Consider the following 25,527-nt stretch of genomic DNA (forward strand, 5'->3'; position numbering starts at 1 on the left):
GGGTCATTATTCTGTTCTACTGTGGCACTTAAGGCTTGCCCTCTAATATCTTACAACTAAATGTAATTCTAAACATAAATTATACAAGACTATGAACAGAATCTGATATAGACTAAACCAGCTTTATTTGTTGTTCAATCAGCCATTACTCTGTCCTGGAGAGATACTACCTTTTTTTAATCTGACATTTCAAGTCACAATTGTTAGTATCTTTCCTAAAGCATTGAAGCTTACTTACATTCTACCTTTTAAAAAAAAGAAAAAAAAAATCCTTTGAACAAGTGCTGGCTAGATGGCTTAATATTTAAGAGAATTTTAAGACCAACCGGTCTTACGAAAGTTCATCGTCCACAGGCAGCTCAATACATTTCAGCCTTTAACTCATTTCAGAGGATCAGATGCCCCCTTCTGGCATCTGTAGTCACTGCCTGAACACATACACACGTAACTAAAAATAAATCATTTTTATAAAAATATTTTAACCCAGTTATTCTGAAGGCAAGACATCAGACTCAAATGCTCTCCACCGACCATGGGTGAATTTTCAGCTCCCCGTATTGACACAGAGAAGCTCCGTTTCCTTTCTTTCCACACTTTCCCTCCTTTAGAAAGTTTTTCCAAAGGTCAGTTAAACTTCAACAAGGAAAAAGCTGTTCAAAACACAACATACAAGAACACTGTCCTAGGATGTCTCCAAGTAAGTAGTCTGTGATGTGAGTGAAACTCCAACGCCCTGGTTCCTCTCACTACCACCACCACCACACCAACCACCACCACACCAACCACCACCACACCAACCACCACCAAACCAACCACCACAGCCACAACCACCACCACCACCACCACCACCACCAACTACCACCACCACAGCCATTACCACCACACCAACCACCACAGCCACCAACCACCAGCACACCAACCACCATCACCACACACCAACTGTTGGGAGCCACAGTGAGCATGTCAGTATCCGCCATTCCAAGATGGCTCGGACATCGTGTCCTCCCACTAGTAAACAATTAACTGCGCAGCTGCAAAGGCAGAAAGCCCGCCAAAGTCACTGGCCAATCCTGAGGCGTAATATTGGGTGATGAGTGAACAGCCAATCAGAAGTGAATACGTCACTCTAGGGTGTATTTAAGCTGTGCCTCTTCCTGTCTTTGGCCCTTCCGCGGACTTCACTTAAGAGTAAAGCCTCGCTGTGGTAAGTACCCGAATTCTGCCTCTCGTGTTTCTCTTCCACGGGCGGAGGGGACACGGGAGGTGCGCGCAACAACCAACACTTCCGCTTTGTGGTGAACTACTTTGTCATTGAACTGTATGTATCCCTACTTGCTGTTTTACTTCATGCAATGCCAAGCAAAACTGTTTTCCCCAGTAGAAAAAGTAAGTACATAAAACCAAGTGTCAGGCATATATTCGCAAGGTTTCAATTTCTTAAAACGTAAGTCTGAGTATATTTATTTTTCTCAAATGCATACAAGACAATAATTATACAGCAACAAATCTTTTGTTCAACAATGACTTGATTCATAAGCATTTAAAATTTACATAATTTCACACTGATACCCTTTTATTTTTAAATACAATAAGTAAAAAAAACCCCAAATAACCAATTTTTATATTTCCTATTTATCCTTCTATACATCCAAACTTTAAAAAGTTACAAACTGAACAATTGTACAGAACATATAAATCATGTTTAAAAACTTGAGGTTTTAAAATCACTGCTTCCCCAGTATGATTCTGAAAAAGTCTCCTATTGACAAACATAGTCATAGATGTCAAAGCAAACTGGAGGAGGGGAAGAAACAGAGACAACACAAATGAGTTTGCTGTCTTAATAGTTTACTAATCCTGTCAGTGAAAAATGGTGACGTAGTGAGAAGTAACAGCCGGGGTTTAATATGAGGAATGGAGTTTGCCTCTGCCTGAGACATACATTTCAAGTATTTTCCTATTTGATCTGAGCTCACTGCAGCAAACCAAGACTAATTATTTTCTTCCATACATCCGCTCAATGTCTGCCTGGTAGTGTGTTTTAAGCTCTTTACGTTTCAACTTGAAGGCATCCGTCACCAGACCAGTTTCAGGAGTCCATGGGTCAGGGCTCAAACAAATTTTCAGGGGAATTTCGAACTTTTCCAGACTTGCTAAAATGAAGAAAATACAACACTAAAAACCACACCCATGAGAGATGAAGTCCAAGTTCTCAGCAAGTGGGTGCTCTTTGAGGCACACCCACCAAATACCCAACAGAACAAGCAACCCCATCAGCATCATTCTCACTCCTGAGATTCAAAGATATGTTAAGTATGAGAACTATAATAGCAAAAAAAATTTAACAAATTATCCATAAGAGAATAAATTAAATAAATGAAATAGGTAGAAAATATACAGAAAGCAGTTCTGTCATTAAAACAACTGCATTTACATGGGTATCTAACCCATGATCAAGCTATAAAAGGACAGCATGCAGCACTAGCCAGACAGGCAAGAGAGCATGGACTCGCTGGACAGGTCACACACTACACTACACCATGCCTTCCAGGGACTGGGATCCCAGAGGAAGGGGAATTTTATTTCAAGGACAATGAAATGATGATATCTGCAGGAAAATGGATAAATGTGACCAGCTTCCTCAGACTTTCTGCCACTGTGAGCTCCACATCATGAAGAACTGTAAACTGTGAGCCAAAAGAAACTCTCTCTCCTTTAAGTTCAACTGCTTTTAGCAGATTAGTAAAGCAACTAAGACACTGATAAATTCCATATAACTATTATAATAGTGCCATGTACACATTTTAAAAGAAAATCTCAAATTTAAAAAATTATTTTAAAAAAATCATTTAGTAGATACTGCCTGTTCTACAGAGGGGCTTGAATGGTGGAAACAGTTTCCAGGCAGGAATGGATATACTCCAGCCTATAAGCTAACAGTTCAACAGAAGGTACATTTTCCCATCTCAGTTCTAAGGATCGTTTGCCAGCATCCTCACCTGAAATAGCAGCTTCAGAGAGCACTTTAAGGACCTCGTTCTCCATCTCGCTGCTGTTACACAGCTCTTCCCAAGTTCCTTTAAATCCTTTCGTTCTAGCTAGCTCTGTAAGTTCCTTTTGATTTGGCACAACAAATCCAATTACATAAGAATGGTAACTGAAACACACAAGGATAACTTAGTCAAGGACCAAAGTAACACGCACTGTGCTTACTAAAGTAACTGATCGCCTTAGCACTCTACAGCCAACTCTTTATTACTGGGAAACCCACAATCACACGTCATACTTATCTCATGCAACCACTTAGACACAGTACATCTGAGAGCTCTGGCAGAGTTCACTGAAAGCAAACTTCAACCTGAGAAATTCTAAGTGTCTAACTACTGTAAGTAGTAAGTAATATACACTTTAATTTTTTTTTTTCATTTTTTGACTCATCTTTGAAATGATTAGTAAATTCATGGAAACAAGAAAAGTAAAACCTGTAAATTATCTCTCTACAGAAATGTAGCAGCAAGTTAAAAACATGTGATGAGCCACGTTTAATCCAAGCATTCAGAAGGCAAAGGCAAGTGGATGTCTTGAGTTCAAGGGTAGCCTGTGACAGTGCTCATAAGACTCTGTATCATTAAAGGGACTTGGTGTGTATAAAGACTGGTACTATTTTGAGAAATGCAAAACAGCGTGATTGCTGGGTAGAAAGCCTGTGGTCCCCACAATAGACAGGCTAAGGCAAAAGGATTGCCGCCAATTCAGGGCCAGCCTGACCCTGACACTATCATGACAAGAAAAGGATACTTGAAGTTATTCTTAAATAAATAAAGCCCATCTCTGGAGCAATGATGAAGAAAACAAACGGCTTTTTAAAGCACAGAGTCACTGATGAGCCGTGTACAGGTACTAACTGTCCAACTCTAAGCAAATATTTTACAAATCCCACCATCTTGGAAGAGGTATGGTGGCTGTATGCCTTTAATTCCAGCAGCACTTGGGAGGCGGAGGCAGGTGACCCAGTCCAGAGTGAGTTCCAGGACAGCCAGGGCTATATAGCAAGATCTTCTCACAAAACAACAAAATCCAGTCTCCAAAATCTGAAACATTTCTGGTTCTAATTACTTCAAAAGACAACTATTCTACCAGAAGTTCGACCACCTGGGGTGCACCCCAGAGTCCACTTCTAAGTTGATTTTCCTATGGCACCCATGACCATGTCAGCTGCTACAGTCAGGTTACTAGGCTTATGTACAGACATGTGATTGTGACTACTGTTCATACGATTAAGTCACTTCACTTACTATTATAGAAATGCAGTCATGTCTAATCTCAGATTCCATCAGTTCCCAATACACCTCTAGGCTTCTAAATGCACACTTCTAACACTTCCATCCCCTGCTACCTATGTTATCATGGGCTCTAAGGCTGTGGCAAGCCAGGGCCAGCAGTAAGCATACTCAAGCTGCAGGTCAGAAGGACCAGAAGAGAGGACCAGAGAAAGATACTACTATTCCCCTTGCATCTGACTGGGCCTGCAAAGCCTCCCTGCACAGGGGTATTGAGGGGTATTCACTCGCGACACTTACAGAGGAATATAAAGCAGCACAAACTCAGGAGATGAAGAGGAGAGCATCCTAGGAAGTACCAGCTCACTAGCTGCAAAGAGGAGGCAGTGGCCCCATAAATCAGATAAGAGGTCCAAGAATGATTTCACAGTGGCCCATATGGGCTGCAACTGCTCATGGCACACCCACAATTTCTATACACTTACCACAGACTCCGCGAGCTTACCTGTTTGCATATGCACAAATGTTATCTATCAGTGGGAGGTTCTTCAAAGCTGCCTCTACTTTGCCAAGAGAAACATACTCTCCTGCCTGTAGTTTCACAAGGTCTTTTTTACGATCTGCATAGAGCAAAGGCAGAAACATTGAGAACAGCCGTTAACACCTTCAGCACATAAAAATACTCTCCCCAAATTATTTAAAACTTTTCTCAATCAAGCATTGATGGTTGCCCTCAAGTTGAGATTATACAATAAAGTCAGACCTTAATCTTCTACAGTTAAATAAATTCTTTTGTGGAAAAACTTTTACCTAAGGGACATCATCCTTATGACTTCAATGTATTCTGCTGAGCTGATATGCTCCTGGCACTCACTAGTACACAGAGGAAGAGCAGCTTTGCACTGCAATGGGCAAAGTCACACCAGCGGAAGAAGAGTAACACAACAACAGAGCATCCACACAACACAGCCAATGTGTGGACTGGGAAGGAAGCCTCAAAAGTGGGGCCTGAAGTGAGTTTTAGTGACAAGACTAAGAAGTATCCAGGCGGAAGAGCACCAGCAAGAGCTGCGTCAACTCTAACTCTGAAGCATAAAGAGGAAGGAGACAATTCAAGAGGCGGGAGGTGATGGCAGCTGGGTGACAGAGGACCCCTGAATACAACCTCTAGCAGCCATTAAAGGTTTCTTACAACAGTAAGGTGGTATCATCACAGTGTAAGTGAAAAGAGAGGTGTGTAGCAGCAGAGAAGAAATCCCTATGATAGGGTGACAGAAAGCACAGGCCTGACCTACAAATGTAGAAACCAAGGCAGAAGCTTTGGAGGCCCATCCACATCTGTTAGTGAGCTAGGGTGTGGAGCTGAGGAAGGCAAGCCTCTTATGTCCTTCTGGCCTTCAGGGTATCAAGACCAGATGTTGTCAACAATTTCCTACAAGACAAAATTCTCAATGAAACTTTCCATCCTGCAGGGAAGCCCCTCCAGACTCAGGTGTTGTAAAGGTAGGAGGCTTACTTAGGAAATGACTCAAAGCCCTAAGACAGCAGTTCTCAACTTGTGGGTCAGGACCCCTTTAGGGGGCCAACTGATCGTTTCACAGGTTTACTCAAGACCATCAGAAAGCATAGATTTTACATTACGATTCACAATGGTAGCAGAATTATAGTTATGAAGAAGCAATAAAATACTTTTATGGTTGGGGGTCACCATAACATGAGGAACTAACTGTATTAGAGGGCTAGCAGCATTAGGAAGGTTGAGAACCAGTACACTAGAAGTCCCTGACACTCAGCAGATGCACTCCTCCCTCCTCAGGCTTGCACAGGCAGTAAAGACTACTAAGAGACGTTCTCAGATAAGCCAAGCTGCCCAGAAGAGGCTCAGAACAACTGGGCTGCCAGAAAGAGACCGCTTCAACTTGTCAAGATGCCACCAAGGTCAAGCAGGAAGCTCCAGGACACCAGCTTTTGTGAGCTCTCACCCATGCTGGGGAGGACTTCTGCTGCCGCCGCCTTTGTCTCTAATCATTCCTGCTTTGATACATAATCCCTTACAGTATTCCATAAGAAACTCCAACAACACTCATCAGTTCACCAAGTTGGACTTTGGTGGCACCAGCATTTTAGTCTGTCATCTGTGCCCTATCTGAGGTAAGTAGATGTTTGCTTATGTCTCCACAGGAAGCCTTGCATAACTCCAGGATAGATCTGGCACTAGTTAAGGTGGACGAACTTCAAGAGAAGGCATGAAAGGTGGTTTGCCTTGTAGAGGTCACGGTACTGTTCAGACCAGAAAGCACTGCACAATAACCTATAGATGTCAGGCAACTAACAAAAACAAGCATTCCCTACACACACAGTAGAGAATGACTATGGTTAATTAACAATGATTACAAATCTGTGGGTCAACAGCTTTTGCAATCTTATTCATAACATGCCAAACTTTAAGAACACTTGAGTCGCTCTTTAAAATGTTATATTTCAGGGATGATATAAAAGCCCTCCTCAATATTACATAGATAAGCTGTCAAACAGTCTCTGTAAATACAGGCACCACTTTGTAAAATCATCTGGGAAAACACTTTAAAGAAAGAATTCAGAGGCTGAAGAGATGACCCGGCTTTTAGGACAACGTAGTACTCTAGCAGAGGGCCTAAGCTTGGTTCCCAGCACCCACATGGTGGCTCACAACCATCTGTAACTCCAGTTCCAGAGGATTTGGAACCCTCTTCTGACCTCCATGAACATCATGCACACATGCAGTGCACATACATACATGTAGGCAAAACAGTCATATACAGAATACACTCTTTTTTTAAAAAGGACTCAAGGCTCACCAATGATCTTCAGACAGCCATCAGGGTCAAACTCTCCGATGTCTCCAGTGCACAGCCACCGCTGTCCATTCTCATCTTCAAAGAAATCCGTCTTTGTTTTTGCTTCGTTTTTGTAGTACCCCATTGTCACATTTTGGCCACCAATAAGAATTTCACCTCTGGGATGTGGTTTGTCAGTATTAAAATAGCCACCTAATAAACACAAAATAAAGTATATAGGTATTATATAAATAGTCTCCAAGGGAAACAAACTAGACCCAGTGGCTAAACATTATCAATAAACTAGAGACAAAAATCTCAGTTGTTAAGCAATGAACATCCATGCTTTAAAGCTACTATTTCAGTCTAAAACCCAGCATCCTCCCCCTACTACGTAAAATAATTATAAAGTTTCTACTCAGTCCATATATCATGCTAGCAAAATGATAAAATACTGTCACATAGTAAATAATATAACAAACCCCTTCATAAAATCACACTATTATATAGTTAGAAGGTTGTTCTCTCAGATAATTTCAGATTAACTCTGGACTTAAACTTATTGAATATATTTCTAACTTCTGCTAAAAACAGTTGAGAAATGTTATCAATACCTTAGAACCTTTAGAAAGTTATGTCCCAATAAGTCACAGATAACCTATATGTTTTACTATAACAAGTATTTTACAATAATTTTTATTTCAAAATCAAATAAACAATAAACTTTTTAATAGAATTATTGTGAAAATCTTTCCTTCCAAAATCTGCTTAAAACTCTCAAGGAAAAGAAAAAATATAAAAATACACATGGAGCAAATGTGATTTTTCTTCTGAAAAATAAAATTATGACTACTCTTTTATCACATGTATTCTCTCTTCTCCCACATCTCTCTCCCTCTGTGTGTGTGTGTGTGTGTGTGTGTGTACACATATATATGTGTGTGAGTGTGCGTATTCATGTGCATGTAAAGTACAACATATGTGTAAAGGTCAATTCTACCTGACAACCATGTGGGTTCTAAGGACTGAGCTAAGGTCTTGAGGATCACAGACAAGTGCTTTACCTCATGAGCTATCTCGCTGTCCCTCCTAGCTTAATAACACAAGATTTTGCTATCATTTTTATTACTTGAATTCATATAAGAAAATGATAACTCATTCATGACTGGAAAGACTGTTCAGTCAGTAAAGAGCTTGCTGTGCAAGGAGACATGAGTTTAGTTGGCAAAAACCACACACAAAAGCCAGGCATGCCGAACAGGCTTTTTATCTCCATGCTCGGGAAGCAGTGACAGGGAGAGTCCTGGGGCTCGCTACCCAGCCACACTAGTTAACCCACAAGCCTCTGACTCAGAAAACAAGGTGGACATGGCTCCTGAGGAATGATGAGATCTGTATCTGGCCTCTACATACAGGAAGGAACACACACACACACATACACACACACACACACACACACACACACACACACACACAATCCTATTCCTTACAATCATTTCTGAAGCATACAAGCTAAGTACACCTGCTTGACTCTAGACAAAACAGAGATAATATAATGAACAAAACGAGCACTTAGAATTTTACATTCTAAAATATGGAACCAAAGAAACTAGAACATAATTCCCACTTTGATCTAATAGGCTGTTACCTTCCTCCCAGTTCTTTAATTTGATTTCACAGCAAACTAATGGTGCTCCCACTCTGCCGGTATTGTAGTCCCACACTAAGAGGCAAAGGAAGAAAAATATTTGAAGGCTGTAGTTAAAAACCAATCAATTGCTTCCTTTTCCTAGATGATTTAAAATGACTATTCCTAAACCGCAGATAGGGTCCCCATCTGCAAGAGCATCTTAGAAACAGAAGTGAGCCTTGGGTATGTGCCTTAGCACAGGCACACTGCTTGGTCTAACAGCCTAAATTATACAGAAACCGACTGTACAAGTAGTACTTGTTATGTTTACAAGGCATAGTTTGGGCTTTATTAAATATTTTAAAATATTTTAGGCAAAATGGTTAAGAGAAAGAGAGCACATCCCCCACCCCCAAAGCCTTAAGACATACTCAGGTAGATGGGCATGTCTTCTCTTAGTCATTTTTGGCACTGGGGACAAAGTTCCAAGTAATGTGCAGTCCACATTAGTACCTCAGAGTCCCTGGGAAATCAGGCACGCCTATTCCAACTCCCCAGAGTCTGCCACCACATGTCCTCACATTAATACCGGTCCATACATGTGAGTGGCTGCCTGGTTCTCAGACAATAGCACCTACCTTCCGTAATCGTTCCAGCCCCAGTAGATTCTGTGAGTCCATACCCCTGACCAACGGGACAGCAGAAACAGATGTTCATGAATCGCTGCGTTGTGGCAGAAAGTGGAGCACCACCACATAATAAAAGGCGAATATTTCCACCCAGCAGCCTTCGGACATTCCGGAAAACAAAGCTGAAAGTAGTAACAGAAAATTCAAGACTTTTAAAGCAGTGTGGTGGTTTGAATGAATGGGCCGCACAGGTTCACAGCTTCAATGTTTGGTTCCCAGTTGCTGGAAGGATGTCCCTGCTGTCCCTGCTGTCCCTGCCGTCCCTGCCGTCCCTGCCACTGCTTCCACCCATCACTGGCCGCTGTCCCTGCTCCTGCCACTGGGCTGTTGATGTGAACTAAGTTGTTGACTTAGAGAACTGGCTTTACTCACCGGTCACACAGTGGAGTACTACATCCTTTTGAAATCTGTTCCATCTTATAATTATATGCCAAAATAAACAAGTTTCGTTGGAAAGCACTCATTTCATTCACTTTATTCATGACATTCTTGTAGATCCGATCCATGATTTCCTAGATGCATAAATGAGTTCATTGACTGTATGAGCAATCTTCACATTCAAATCATACCCATATGATTAATACTTCTAATTACTGTATGTACGATGTAGGACGATGTATGCATGCCTCTGCAGTGCTGCATATGTGGAGGCTGGAAGACAATTATATGGACTTGGGTCTCTCCTTCCACCTTTATGTGGGTTCTAGGAATTGAACTCAGGTCCTCAGACTTGTATAGCAAGTACCTTACCCATTTAGCTACCTCACTGCCAAGATATGAAATCATTTTAAAGATATATTTTATCAGAACTAAAAATCTTAGGTAAGTTAACAATTTGTTTTAAAGTGGTATTCCCACCCCATCACCTATGGCTGATAACACCTTTCATGGGCAATTCTTACCGGAACAGCTGCCATCAGTGTTGGCTTCAACATGGATGTGTCTCCTTTGCTTCCTTTTTTTATTTTTGAAGACTACAGAACAGAAGATATAACCTACATAAAGACCTTTAACTTAAACAGGTAATGGCATTCTTAGCTCAAAAGCATATGATATATTTACCTTTTCAGTGTATTTATATTCTAGAAATTGCAAGTAAACGTTTATTTAAAAATAATTGAAAATACAATGTAAACTGATAGAGAAAACATTTACTATCTGAGTCGCAGATATGTGATTTACCTGATCTGCTAATGTCTGTGGTGAAGAGTAGCCAATTCGACATCCATGAGAAAGACACACAAGCTCAGCACTTAATTCTAGAACATGTGCCAGGGGCAAATATCCAATATATACATCCTCCTCTCTGAAAGAAAGGCAGATAAAAGCAGAGGTTAACGTGGAAATTTCTATTATCTTAGGAAAGTCAGTTCTGACAAATGATGCTTTGATGGGGCACACAGGTGAAAGGATTCTTGCTAAAGCAAACACGTGAAAGAATGTTTTCCTGAAGCTGACACGGGTGAAAGGATGTTTTGATATAGCAAACACGTGAAAGGACCCAGGATGAAGGAGTATAGATATGACCCCACAGACAGTGGGAGGTGAGCACTGAACTTTGATTTGATTTGCTCCTCCTCGATCTTCTTCCTAATGACACACATGTATTGGTTCACCTTACATAGCGTTGTTGAGGTCAACTGGTTAGACTGCCGTTGAGAGAAGCTCGCCTGAGAACTGCTTATGAGGTTCTTGCAGCAGCAGCTTGCCACCTCAGCAACCTCACCTCAGGCTGGCCGATTGGTGAGCCTTGCGGTTTCTCCAGGATTCAACTACAGCTGCTGGTTCGTGCCTATGTGTCTGCCTGCTGAAAGAACTGGTCTGTAGCTGCTGGTTCCTGTGTGCTGTCTGCCTGCCTAGAGGACTGGTCTGCAGCTGCTCAGTCCTATCTGGTGTTTGCTATGGGACTGGACTGCTAAGAAAGAAGACTGAGCTCTCCCCCAAAGAACTATTGCTGAACAGGTCCACTTCCCCATATCCTAATAACTTTTCTCTTCCTCTACCTCTGCTGGTTGAACCCTTATTAAAAGTAGGTTGCAAAAAATTTTGCCTACAAAAGGTCATGGGAGCTCTCTGCCAAAAGTGAGTACAGCAAGCTTACAGACACATGGAGCACCTGAGTCCCTGCTGATAGTAGAGAGAAGACAGACAGAAAAAACAACTACAGCCCAACCCAAAGTACCAAGGAGGCGGGCACTTTCAGAACGTGGTCTGTTGCAGAAGCCAAGTGCTGAGGCACAAGGGGCGGTAAGAGTTAGTTGGTATCTGGTGTCTCTCACAGAACACACACACCTGTCCTAGGATCTGGAGGTAGTAAGAAATCAAAAAGTATACCTAAATATACAGGAAAATGTGCGTTATATTCGTGTATTTTTAAAGAAATGACCCTGCATCTATGACATGAAGAGAAACTAAGGAGAGTCCCAAGGAAAAGTGTAGCTCAAGCATCCTAGCTCTGTTCTCAAACTCAGTCCCACAGCTTGTGTCTCAGTGAGTATCTAATGTCTCTGCACAAGGGTGACAAACAGCAAGGCAGTAAACCGACTCAGTCATCTGATACTGACTTTATCTCTGAAGCACTGTCTGGACTCCTCTAGCCCCATCTGCTTTCTTCTGTCACTTTTATTTTTATTTATTTTTTTTTCTTTGCCTACTCCATTACGTTCTCCCCTAATTCCCTTAAAACCAAATCAGTTGATAATGGTTACCTCAACTGTCCACCAGGACAATATTTACATATAAAAATGACTATGTACATAAAAGAAGCAATACTGGTTGAAATAATCTAAATTTAAGGGATTTAAAACTACAAAGTCAGATAAAATTTTCATCTTTCAAATATTAAATAATTAAACTATTATTTTAACTCACATGAACGTAACTATTTGGGGACTCTAAAGAGTTGGCTCAGCAGTTAACAATGTAGTTAAACAAACTACCCTAGTCTGGTTCTCAGCTAGGCACTCGTAGCTTCAACGGCATCCGGTACTCCAGCCTCCACAGGCTCATGGGTACTGGCACTCACATGCAGACACCTGTGTGTATAGACACACACACACACACACACACACACACTAAAATAAACTGTAAAATGTTAAAATTTTAAAATTAATGTTCTCTAAAGTTTCTGTTTTCGTAGACACCGGGGGAATACCTTAGCATCTCCTAAAATGGCACAAATGTTTGACTCTTAAGAGCAACAAATATGCAGCCACCCTGAGTTTTACCATGACATACCCCAATCTTGGAATCCTTCTTGCCATCCCCGTTATAGATGCAATGATGTTGCTGTGTGAGATCATGACTCCCTTTGGAATTCCTGTGGACCCACTTGTATACATGATTACTGCAATATCTGAGGGCAGTGGTTTGCTGTGAGCTTTCTTTTCTACATTGAAGAAAAGAAAAAGAGACAAAAAAGAAGAAACCCAGCTCTATTAGCAATTTTCTTCTAACACTCAAACAACAGTCAACACATAAGGAGGCATAAACAATAATACTGGGACAAACAGGTTAACTCCATAACGTAATTAGAGCCAGAGGAAATAAAGACAGAGTCAGATAACACTGCGTAGATGCAGCATCTGGCAAAAGGTCTCTGTAGAGTAATCTCAAAGACCTAAAGTGAGCAAAAAGGCCACAAAAGTCCTGGGAAGCCGGCAGTTCAAGTAGAAGTAAAAAGCAGTGGACGTGGTAGCAGCTGTCTGCAAATCCAGCACTCAGGAAGCTAAAATGAGTCAAAGCCAGCCTAGGCTGCATGGTAAGCTGTGGGCCAGTTTACACAGATCATGTTCCATTTCATAGATTAGATCGGTAGGTAGGTGGGTGGGTGGGTGGGTGGGTGGATGGATGGACTGACTTGATTGAATCAAGCCAGTACAAAGGCCTAAGTAGCAATGTGCTTAGCATCTATAAACACTAGCACTATGGTGGTACTAGAGGAAACCTAAGTCCCAGTGGAGAAGCACCCAGAACCACAGGCAGCCTCAGAAGACACACTACAGAAAAGGCACAGGAAACAAACATTTGACAATACCATCCACCTGCCTACACTCATCCCAAAACTAATGCACAGGTGGCTTTTTATGGAAAAGGTTCTTCAAGTATGTTCCCCCTTGTCTCATACCGGTGCAGAAAAATGTTTAACAATGAGCCACATAATACATATTTTCTTTTTTTCTGTACTGGACTGCCCTGGTCAACATTCTCTGAATACCCACCAATCCCTACAACTCAATATGCTCAAAGATTATCATCCCTGTTATTCCTGTAATGACAGCATTATTCGTCCCTAATCAGAATCACCTAATTTCCAACTACAGAAGAAATACTACTGCAATATCCCAGAGACCTGGGTGAATAGTCTACATTTTCTGATGCTCATTTGACAGTTATTACTTTGAAAGTGTCTGTGCCTTGTGTGAGTTGGAAGACTAAAAACTCTGCAAAGGCAAGTAAAAAGAGAGAGAAGTGAAAAAGAGTACTCCCAGCTTAGAAAGTCTAGCTAAACATTAACTCTAATGTAAAGTGGTTGCCTTAAAAATCAACTTTAAACTACTCAAACTTACAGAAAAGGGGAATAAAAAATTGAATGATGTGTAAGTACTTTAAATTTATTTCAAGTAAGCACTACTGCTTTTGGTCACTGTTACCATTGTTGTTTTGCAGATAGGGTCTCATGTAGCCCATTCTGGCCTTGCACTAGCTCCCAGGTCAATGATCATCAATTTCTGATCCTTCTGCCTCCACCTCCCGGTGCTGAGATGACAGGCATGTGCCATCATGTCCAGTGTTATGCAAAGCTGGGGTCAAACCCAGGACTTAAAGCATGCTGGTCAAACACTCTGCATACTGAGCTACATTTCCAGCCGTACTTTAAGAATCATAAATAAGTGTTGGCATTTTCCTTACGTCTTTCTTTAAAGGCTAGGTCAAAGTATTGGAGAAGAACCCATTTCCACAGTTACAGTCTAGCAAACTCCTGTCCTGGGATCTAACCTCTGTGAGTTCTAAAAAAACAAGGTGAGCAGAAAGTGCACATCTGGAATGATCACAACATACCCACGTCGGCCTTTACTCCTAGAGCCTGCACTGCAGCCATGGTGTGTACAATGACGCCCTTGGGGAACTCAGACCAGGTTGGAGGCTTCCCATCAACAGTAATGATATGCCGCAGACGGGGGACCAAAGAGACTATATCCTGAAGAAACACAATAGCAATCATGATCTGTTAGCCAACAGCTGAGTGACTCAGAACACATGAGCACAGTCCACCACACACTGAGCTACCAACTAAGTTCTTGCCACAAAAGTTAAGTGGTGGGGCTAGGGAGACAGGCTGGAGGAAAGGAAGGAAGGGGGTGGGGGGTGGACTCAATATTCTAAAGCACTGTGTGTACAATCTTCTTTGATAAAATCAAAGTCAAGCCAAGTTACTGCTCCACAGAATGGACATATATGCACAGAATACCTGAGCTACTTATAGAGAAGCCCAAAGTCCCTCATGTTTTCGAGAGGAAACATAAGAATCTATCAGGGATGGAAAGAAAATCCTCTTAGAAACTTTCTAAAAAAGAAAAAGAATGCCTGAGATAGTAATGTTTTCAGGGAAAGTTGCCTAGAAATTATAAGAACCCTTTTCCTATTATTTCATAAAATCGCTCCCATTTTAGTACTTAAAATATTCAAGCAAATCATTACTCAATGATTTAAATAAATGAATATTTAAAATACTCAGCAGTATGGAAAGGTGGCTCAGTGGTTAAGAACACCTATTTGGCAGCTTACACTTGTCTATAATTCCAGTTCCAGGGAATCCAACAACCACCACCCTCCTATCCTTTCTTTCCCTACTTTTCTTTTCTCTCTTCTCTTGTATGTATGCCTATCTGTCTGTCTGTCTGTCTGTCTGTCTCTCTCTCTCTCTCTCTATCCCTCTCCTTCCCTCTTTTTCCTTCTGTCTCTCTCTCTCTCTCTCTCTCTCTCTCTCTCTCTCTCTCTCTCTCCCTCCCTCCCTCTATTTTCCTCCCTTTCTCTCTCTCTCCCTCCTTCCCTGTCTGAGTATCATCTGTCTGTCTGTCTTTTGGAAGATCTCTTGCAACTTAGGTTGACCTCAAACTTACTATATGGCTGAGGATGACTTTAAACTACTGATCTTTCTACTTCCATCTCCCAGTACAGAGATTATAGGCATGTACTACCTCTTGCTTTTGTGTGTACATGTATGAGTGCCTGTGCACAGAGACATGCGTGCGCGCATGTGTGTGTGTGTGTCTGTCTGTCTGTCTGTCTGTCTGTGTGCATGTGCGTGTGCATAGGAAGACATAAGACAACTTTTGGTGTTCCTTAGTTGCTCTCCAAACCCTCCCCCACAGGGTCCTCTGGCCTGAACCATAACAAACTGTAAGCCCCAGAGATCCACATGTTCTGCTAGCACTGGTACTGGGATTATGAGCAAGTATGACCATAGCTGACTTTTTACATATGAGTTCTGGAAATCAAACCCAGGTCCTAGAGCTTACAAAGGCAAGCATTTTACCTACATGGTTCATAGACATGCATGCAGGCAAAACACATATACACATGATATAAATATAAAATTTTGAGAGACCAGCAAAACGGCTCAGGAGGTACATTCACTTGTCACTGTGTTAACTCCCACAGATTGTGCAGACTTTTTCACAGGTGTGTTGTGGCACATATAACCATATATATGCATGCAGATGCACACAAAAACACAAACTCAAAAATTATAGACATGCAAAACTATTAAATACCTCATATACACAATGTACAATAAAAAGTTGTCATCGTTTCGACATTGGCATATTAACAATTTTTACCCATGGTCTATCTAAAAAAAAATGCACTTTTATGTTCTAAAGAAAAAACAAAAAAATCTCACAAACATAACTGAGGGTCAGTATGACTCAATCACAGAAAAAGTCAAAGCATCAGACTCTTAAAGGTAACTGTGGTCCTTCCTCACCTTCAGCTTAGTTTGCAAGAGTTCTTTGCTAGTAATGATGTTGGTCACCTCTGTCTCATTCAGTCCATGAACAATGGCAGGACCTCCCAGAGTAGCATATAGTGTAACAACTACAAGGAAAAGAACACAGGTCATATAGAAGAAAGGGACACGGACAGCTACCACACAGCAGCTCCTCTGGAAGCACATGTGCACGTAAAGGCGTGCTGTTTCTCATGGACAGCCCGGGAGAACTACTGTGGCTGTGGACATAAGGTTCTAATCAATATCCTATCTACTCACCTTCCTCTAACTTCTCCAAGATTCCTAGGATTTTAAATGAAGATGCTAAATGTTTGTTTCACCTTCACTATATTCTAGGACTAATATAACATAAAGGAATATCTACCCTAGAACGTTAAAATCTTCTTTGTTGGGTGCTTTGGAACTAAAATGTGAAAAGGGACAAGCCCAGTAGTTCTCAATCTTCCTAACACTGCGACCCTCTAATATAGTTCCATGTGTGGTGACATCAACCATAAAATTATTTTTGTTGCTACTTCACAACTGTAATTCTGCTACTGTTATGAATCATAATGTAAATATCTGTTTTCTAATGATCTTAGGCAAGCCCTGTGATCTGGCTGTTCTACCCCTAAAGGGGCCACAACCCACAGGTTGAGAACCACTGGACAAGGCAGTAAGGCAGCACATTGAAAGTCAGATCTGGTATCACATGTCAACAAAACAGTAGTGATGAGGCCTATAATCCTAACACTTGGGCAGTAAAAGGAGGTCATCCTTCATCACACCAGTTTGATCCAGCTATACTGAAACCCTGGCTCAAAAGAACAACTAAGGAAAAAGATTAAGCTTCTAAAGTAGAAAAAAAGAAAAAATAATTTAGGAACACTGAAGTCATATAATATATACAACATGGATCAGAAGTAAAATGACAAACAATAATCCTTTTTAAATATTCTCAAAAGTAATGCAAACTCAATCCCTACAGACAGAAAGGCAGTGCCTATTTTAAAAAGTAGAAGTAGAAGGTATGGTTGTGCTTATCTTTGATCCCAAGCAAAGTTCCAGCTACCATGGTCTCCAGGCCAGCCAGGGATAAACAGTGGCACCCAGTCTCAACAACAGTAAAAGGGGCAGCTGGCGAAATGGCTCAGTGGTTAAGAGCACTTGCTGGTCAAGTCCAAGTTCAATTCCCAGCACCTACATGGTGGCTAACAACTATCTGTAACTTCAGTTCCAAGTGAATCCATGATCTCTTCTGGCCTCTGTGAACAATGTGTGTACCTGGTGCACACATACACATGGGCAAAACACTCATCACATAAAATAACTCTTAAAAAAAAAAAAGAAATGGGAAGAAAATCAGGGGTTTATAACAAACATCTGCTGAAACCATCATTTTTGTTTCACGGTCATTTACAGTGACCTCCAGAACTGTTTAAGGTTAGCCCATCACAGTCACTCCTCAGTAAACAAGGAAATATCTAAGCCCTAACAAACATTCTTCCAGTAAGTGCATAAAGGCAAAACTCAGTATCAGAATGCTAACCTACTAAGAAGTAGGAATCCCAGTGTAGTGGTGAACATCTCTAATCCCAGCACTCAGTAGGAAGAGGCAAGTGGATCTCTGAGTTTGAGGTCAGTATATATAGTGAGTCCTAGGACAGCCAGGGCTATATAGAGACCTTGTCTTAAAAAACAAAACAAGAAAAAAGAGAAAGATTTTAAAAGTGCCGTCCATACGTACGCTGGAAGTTATACATAAAACACGCCTGCGCAGCAATCATCCACTCAGCCCTGGTCTCACAGAAGATGGCGATGTTGGCCTTCGGTTTCTGACCCAACATTTGTAACCCATTTCCAAAGTCAAGGGCTCGAATGAAGACATCTTCATAGGAAAGCCAATTATAGTGCCCCAGAATAACCTGACATAGCAAAATATAAAAAAACACAAGTATCTTTTATTGTGATCAAAAGAAATCAGAACAAATTTCAAACTTTATAGCCAGAAAGTTATGTGAATATAAAACATGTTAGTTTCAAGTGAAGATGAACCTTAAAACTTAGCTTTGTGACATTGTCAATGACCACCCAAATACTATGGTAAGCTTTTAACTATGATGGGGGGGGGGGTGGCTTTACTTTGTTTTCAAAAGTATTTAAAATTGAGCTAAAACATGAGGATCTATACCGTTCAAGACCAGCTTAGTCACACACTGAGGCCCTATTTCAAGAAACCAAAAGAGGTCACATGAGTCTGAAGTTACATAAGACAGGGGTCCTGGAGCACAGAGAATGTTTAACTCAATCATTTCTTAGATAAATAGCCCTATTTATTCATTTCGAGCAGAAGTTTACTTTGTGGATTTCATAAACAGACAGAATGTGATATATAAACAGAAAGTAACCCTACTAACAAGTTCACAGAAATACTTATGGCCATGTAACCTGAATTAATTATCGTATCATGATAAGTAAAAAGTCTCTCTACAACCAGGTAGAGTCTAAGTTATAGTATTCAACGTCCCTCTACTTAAGCCTCCAATACTTAACTAACCTACAGTATTTTATTTGAATTTGTACAGATAACCTCAAATTTTAGTTATTAATAAGCTCCTTTTAAAATAAGCTTAGCATATTTTTCTTCAGGGATTTTCAACTAAAACTCAATCAGGAATTCTCCATTACAAATAAACCTGAACAAAAAGCAAACACAAGTACATACAGCTGGCTTCTGAGCATGGCCGTGTTCATTTATGTCTCATGCATCTTAAAAATCATCTGGCCAGGGACTAGAGATGGCCAGGGACCAAGATTCCCAGGACCCATGTGGCAGCTCACAATTATCCAGTTCTAGCTCACATCACTCCAGTTCCAAAAAGAACCAACACTCCTGGCCTACACAGGTCCTGGCACACAAGTAGTACACAGATATGCATGCAGGCAAATCACTCATACACATAAAATTAAAAAACAAAGCCATCTAGACTACCTTATTTCTAAAAATGTAACAACATTCAAGAGAGTTCTGTAAGCAGTTAGATGGAGAAGAGATCAACGCTGCCCTCTGGTGTCCTACTCAGGACAGACGTAAAATCACACTGCCCTCTGGTGTCCCACTCAATACAGACAAGATCACACTGCCCTAACTGCAGGGCCCAAACTCTCACCTTGCTCTGTACCCTAAGGAAATGTTCAACATAGGAACTCCACTGACTTCTAAGAGCTCTGTATGACTGAGAAGACAGGTGAGAGTTTGGCCTGAATGTGCAGGAACCAGATTATAGTTACCAGGTACTATAAACTCCAAAGATAAGAATGAGGCACCTGCTAGATTCTAAACCTAAATGGCAGGCTTTACATGGCAAAAAAATAAAAAATAAAAATAAAGCTGGGCAGTGGTGGCGCACGCCTTTAATCCCAGCACTTGGGAGGCAGAGGCAGGCGGATTTCTGAGTTCAAGGCCATCCTGGTCTACAGAGTGAGTTCCAGGACAGCCAGGGCTACACAGAGAAACCCTGTCTCGAAAAAAACCAAAAAAATAAAAAAAATAAAAAATAAAAATTTTTAAAAAATTTTAGAAATTAAAATATTATATATATTTATATATATAAATATATATATAATATATAATAATAATATATATAAATATATATATATATATATATACACATACATACATACACACACACACCACACACACACATACCTACCCGAATATATAAACTCTGATGATGGCACCATCTGACAAAATAATAAAATTCTAAAATTAACCATCATATATATATAGCCCATGCCTATAATCCAAGTACTCAGTTGAGACAAAAGGATTGTCTTGAGTCTTAGGCTAGCCCAGGCTATGAGGATTCAGGCCAGCCTAGGCCTGTTAAACCCTGTCTCAAAACAGAAACAAAAACTAGGAAGGAAGGAAGGAAGGAAGGAAGGAAGGAAGGAAGGAAGGAAGGAAGGAAGGAAGGAAGGAAGGCAGGCAGGCAGGCAGGCAGGCAGGCAGGCAGGCAGGCAGGCAGGCAGGCAGGCAGGACAGGAGGGGAAAAGGATGGGAGGGGAAGGTAGGAAAGGAGGGAAGGAAAAGAGGAGGAGGAAGAGGAGGAGGAAAGGGAGAAGAAGAAGGGAACTATCGAGGTCTGGTGGCACACACCTGTAATCCAAGCACTCAGGAGAGTACAGGTGGATCTCTGAATTCAAGACCAGCCTGGTCTACACTGCAAGTTCCAGAACAGTCAAGGCTACATAAGGAAACCCTGTCTGTGGGGGTAAGAAAAAGACAAAATATATGGGAAACCTGGGTTTCACTGTTAAAGCCACTGAGTGTTCTAGCCAATTATCTTTCTCATAAAGGTTACATTTGTGGACACTATTTACCCATAATCATATCTGACTCACACTGCAGTTTCTAATCCCATCTGTATGACTAACCCAAAACTAAACTCATTTAACTTAACCCTCTGCTATGCTCTTAAACATTGCTGCAGACACACACACACCTGGCTAAATGCAGCCCCACATGCTTTAATACCCACAGTCTGATGTACTTCCCAGTCATTCATTTTCTCGTCCTGATAAGCTTTTTATCTTTTTAAGTATCTTCCCTCTCTACCTGGAGATGATCACCATTGATTACATCACTAAGTCATTACAAATTAAACAGAACATTCAAACCCTCTGCTATCGAATTCAGTAACCTATGTATACTGCACTCATTCTGCAGCCCACAGGACTGAATGTCCCTGACAAAAGCCAGACTCTCAAGACTGTTTCTAAAAGCTCAATACAACCATGTGTTCAACAAGATTTCTAACAGGTATATCAAAAAAATCTCTGTTCACCCTCTTTTCCCCACCTGTCCCTTCATTATTCTTATGTAAGCAGAGGACAGCACGCCCAACTGCTTAACGCAGTAACTGAAGTTACTCTAACTTACACTCATCTTTAATCTCATTTCTAAGTCTACCCAGAGTCTATCTACAAAATATAGCCTGATCCCAGCCATATCTTCCACTTCCATTGCTGTCATCGCAGGCGTCTTCTCCATAACACGTACCACTCTTATTCCCTACAACCATGTAGACAAGGTCATTCCCTATCTTCAGACTGCAGGCTTCTACCTTTGCAGTAGCACTTGGGCCCTGGGGGGCTGGAAGCCATAAGCTGTGACCCTTGCAAACCCCAAACCTGCTTCCTATAAACCCCATCCTTTCTATTCTTCAGGGAGGCTAAAACAGGGCCAGAAGATGCTCTCTCCAGGATCTTAAAGTATCCACCCCAAGCACGACACTCAACTGAGCTCAATCTTGTCGGTGACCCACTACTCTGTCTTCCTGCCCAGAAGGTTCTTTATCCAAGTTTGCTAGATCTTGTTCAGGTCTCATCTTAACCGAGACCTATTCAGGCAGGCATTCAATCACCAATCTGCTTTACTTTTCACACTATGTGACCTCTTTTCCTCTTGTGTAAAAATGTGAGCTCCATGCCAAAATTAACCTGTGTGTCTTTATTGCTGTTAAGAACTTGGGACAATTTGTTCAGTGCGCGGAACATTTGAGCCCTGACAACTCTTGCTCTCGTCACCATTCAGTCAGACTTTTGTTACACATGGAAACAAGTTCAGTATTCCTGACAGCACTATCTCATTTTAACCTTAGATAAGCATTCTAGATAGATAGATAGATAGATAGATAGATAGATAGATAGATAGATAGATAGACAGTAAGTAGATCGATCTCCTTAGTCGCGATGGTAACCTTGGGAGGGGTCACTATGAGAAGTAACACACATAGTTAGCACTCAGAGAATAAATTAGTCTAAAAAAAGTGTAACTGCCTGAAATATACAAATGGTGCTTTAAAACTTTTCCAGGAACATAAAAATATAATGCTCTGAGGACAGCATCTTACACTTCAAGTAGAAAATAACACAATGGTGCTAGCATACAGAACTTATTTTAAAATAAAAGCACACCAATATTTAATCATTCAGACCTCCAGTCTGATGTGGGATGTGACATTTGATGTGGGATGATGGGATGTGACAGTCTAAGAGAAAGCAAGTTTTCAAGTAGCTGAATTAAACCTCTTCTAAGTACTAGATTGTTGTTTTCCTCACTTACTATCTAGAACTATTTCAGAACTTCGTATTTCCTGTCTTCTTCAACAAACAATGCCTAGCTTCCTTTAACTTTCCCTCTGTGGTTTGTTAAGTAAATCAGAATCCTGAGTTTGAGGCTTGTGTGATTTTGTGACATGCTGTTAACAAACAGGAAGTAGAGAGAGCAAGTATGGGAGGAAGCCCCACAGGAGAGTGAAGAAAAACAAGGCCACAGATCCCAGTCCAAGAAAGCCACATTTTTAATATGGCAGATAAGCAGTCAGGCAGTCAGGCAGTCAGGCAGGCAGGCAGGCAGGCAGGCAGGCAGGCAGGCAGGCACACGCACGTGCACGTGCACGCGCACACGTGCTCGCAAGGATTAATCTGAAATGATTACTCTAAAATGATGTTTGAATAACTTATATATTCTATGTTGCTGCTTCTCAAAATAAGGAGGAAAGTTTCTGATATTAATGCACATAAGCTTCCTCATCAAACTGAAGGTTATCTTCAAATATGGTAACTATGTCAATAAAAACAAGTCACCAAAAATATCTTTCTATCTGCTGTGGTGTCATATACACCATCACACAAGTCCCATGGAGGCATGAGGATCAAGAGTCTGACTGATTACCAACATGGGCTGCATGAGACCTTAAAAACATTAAAGTCTTCTGACCTCCCGGGGCTGTTTGGTGAGTAAGCAAGCCCTAAGCCATGTCACCTGATACCCTGCCAGGACAGATGCTGCTCCTGCCACCATACAAAGGCTATAAAAAGAACCAAGAGCTTGTGAGTGGGTGCAAGGCCAGCTTGTTTAACTAACTCTCATGCTTGCAGCCCATTCCCATAGCCCAACAGAAAACATGAGTCTTGGCTAACTGACAGCAAAGCACACTCAGGTACAGACAACAGTATGTTTCATTTGTTATCTACAAAACCTAAAAATTAATTCTAGGTTCCCAAAGTATCTAATCCTAGACAAGAAAAGTACAATGGTTTTGTCGACCTATATACAGCCTTCTGAAGAAACTGATAAACCACACGTGTTTAACACAAAGTACTAATAGGCATCATAATTTCTGACATAAAGAATTAAAAGCACATTCCTTGGAGGCTGGCAGATACATGATTTTTGAGGACAGTCTGATCTACATAGGGAGCTCCAAGACAGCCAGAACTATACAGAGAGAAACCTAACTTCAAAATAAATAATAGGAAAATAACTAAATAATACTTTTTCTTCTCTCTTACAATCCGTAGTTAGCTACAAAGTATGAGCTTTTGGAGTTGAAATGCCTAAGTTCAATCAAATCTCAGCTTTGTCACTTGGTCACTTAGTAGCTTTAGGATCCTCAGGTAAGTACCTAACTCATCTGTGCTTCAATGTTCTAATCTTAGAAGCAGAGGTATCATCTAACCCTTAAGATTACTTTCAATTTTTTTAAAAAAAAATTAATACAGCTTACCTCATAAAAAGTAATTCCACACTCATAAAGTAACTTTTCAAAAGCCACAAGACTAGTAAATGGCAAAACCAAAATTCAAACTTTCAGATCTAGATCTAAAGGCCAAGCTCTTTTTTTCGAGACAGGGTTTCTCTGTGTAGCCCTGGCTGTCCTGGAACTCACTCTGTAGACCAGGCTGGCCTCGAACTCAGAAATCCACCTGCTTCCGCCTCCCATGTGCTGGAATTAAAGGCATGCACCACCACTGCCCGGCAAGGCCAAGCTCTTAACCACAGTATTTTTGTCTTTAAAGACAGCCTGTCTCTGTTTCAAGCCAATAGCAAGATTCTCTATATGGTAAAACAAAAATTTTAAGACATGCAAGTGCCGTATCCAAAATACCAAGATATTAATACCACTGTGAGTTGCATGAAAATCAAAACCAGTCACATGGTGCCAAGCACTCTCAAAGAGGGTTCCCCACTGCAAACTACCTAGATGCTCTACCTCAAGCCCTGGATATATCAGGTTCTAGAGCCCCATACCAGAGCACATTCTCCGTGCCTTTCTGAAAAATAGGTCAAGTCAGTAAGGACAGGAAAGAAAGCAATCTAAAGCCCTGGAGAGACTTTCTCTACAAACACCAGCGGTTCTCAGGAGACCACACTTCCCACAATGCTAAGTATACAAAGACAGAAGATTATGGGTACAAATAGGGAAGAATCCAAAGCAGCAGGGATCATCTTACCTTTTTAAAAACTTTTCCATTTGGTTGTATTTCATCTTCCTCATTCAAAATCTCACGTGTTCCCAATAGTCTTTTGTCCTTAAATTTGTTTTTTGCATACATAAAAACTTTATCAAGTGTATCACAGCCAGGATACAATACTGAAGCCAAGCCATCCACACTGTTGATAGACCTGTATGCAGAGTCCGGTTTTGAACTGACAGGCTTTGCTTTAATTTGGTTTGGTTTCTCTTGTTTTGACTCACACAAAAAATAAAATGGGATGTACGTTAAAATAGTGTAGAGTGATATTATAAAATGTATGAAATATAAAAGTATGGGGTTGATGGTTTGTTTTAGCTTCATGGTAGATGGTGCTGAAGATACGTGGTTATTCATAAGTGTTCAAAAAATAGAATTAACAGATTTCAATGAGAACCTAGAAGGAAGAAAAAGAAATAAATCAGTTGAAAATTACATTAAAAGAAAAACTCTTTATATTAGCTAGGCAACTAGGATTTCTTTGGGTCAGAGATAGTATACTGGCCCTCTGTAATATACTAAATTTAAGAAATGCATTTGTATGGTATCTACTAACAGTAGAATTATTCTACATACTGCTATCAAAAGTAGCCTTTCCAACCTAACCTTAAGTATCCACAATACTTCAGGGAATGAGGACAGCCAGAAGAAAACCATAAACGTGCCCACTTCCCATTCCTCTGTTGCACTAGAATCAGCCACTGTAAACACATGTGCAGATTTCCCAGTGAGCCCATTTGTACTCTATGCAGTAGCAAGGACTGAACGGCAAACATGTACACTGTATTTTTATTTTCCT

General features: G+C 40.9%; 1 protein-coding gene across 2 annotated transcripts in view; it reads right to left on the reverse strand.

The window, feature by feature from the left end:
* Nucleotides 1–1,427: 1,427 nt before the first annotated feature.
* The window catches only part of Acsl3 (acyl-CoA synthetase long chain family member 3), a 49,606-nt gene continuing 25,506 nt past the window's right edge, over nucleotides 1,428–25,527 (reverse strand). For both annotated transcript variants that reach the window (XM_034497368.2, XM_034497367.2), the window contains 14 exons: nucleotides 24,708–25,125; nucleotides 18,154–18,331; nucleotides 16,404–16,513; nucleotides 14,477–14,615; nucleotides 12,653–12,803; nucleotides 10,598–10,721; nucleotides 10,318–10,389; nucleotides 9,788–9,927; nucleotides 9,365–9,537; nucleotides 8,745–8,819; nucleotides 7,118–7,309; nucleotides 4,786–4,900; nucleotides 3,000–3,157; nucleotides 1,428–2,153 (listed from right to left, as the gene is read on the reverse strand). In XM_034497368.2, coding sequence (XP_034353259.1) covers nucleotides 1,996–2,153; nucleotides 3,000–3,157; nucleotides 4,786–4,900; nucleotides 7,118–7,309; nucleotides 8,745–8,819; nucleotides 9,365–9,537; nucleotides 9,788–9,927; nucleotides 10,318–10,389; nucleotides 10,598–10,721; nucleotides 12,653–12,803; nucleotides 14,477–14,615; nucleotides 16,404–16,513; nucleotides 18,154–18,331; nucleotides 24,708–25,085 — 2,163 coding nt within the window. In that variant the 5' untranslated portion in view covers nucleotides 25,086–25,125 and the 3' untranslated portion in view covers nucleotides 1,428–1,995. The remainder of the gene's footprint in view (nucleotides 2,154–2,999; nucleotides 3,158–4,785; nucleotides 4,901–7,117; nucleotides 7,310–8,744; nucleotides 8,820–9,364; nucleotides 9,538–9,787; nucleotides 9,928–10,317; nucleotides 10,390–10,597; nucleotides 10,722–12,652; nucleotides 12,804–14,476; nucleotides 14,616–16,403; nucleotides 16,514–18,153; nucleotides 18,332–24,707; nucleotides 25,126–25,527) is intronic.

Source organism: Arvicanthis niloticus, chromosome 3 (assembly GCF_011762505.2).
Source record: "Arvicanthis niloticus isolate mArvNil1 chromosome 3, mArvNil1.pat.X, whole genome shotgun sequence".
NCBI lineage: Eukaryota > Metazoa > Chordata > Mammalia > Rodentia > Muridae > Arvicanthis > Arvicanthis niloticus.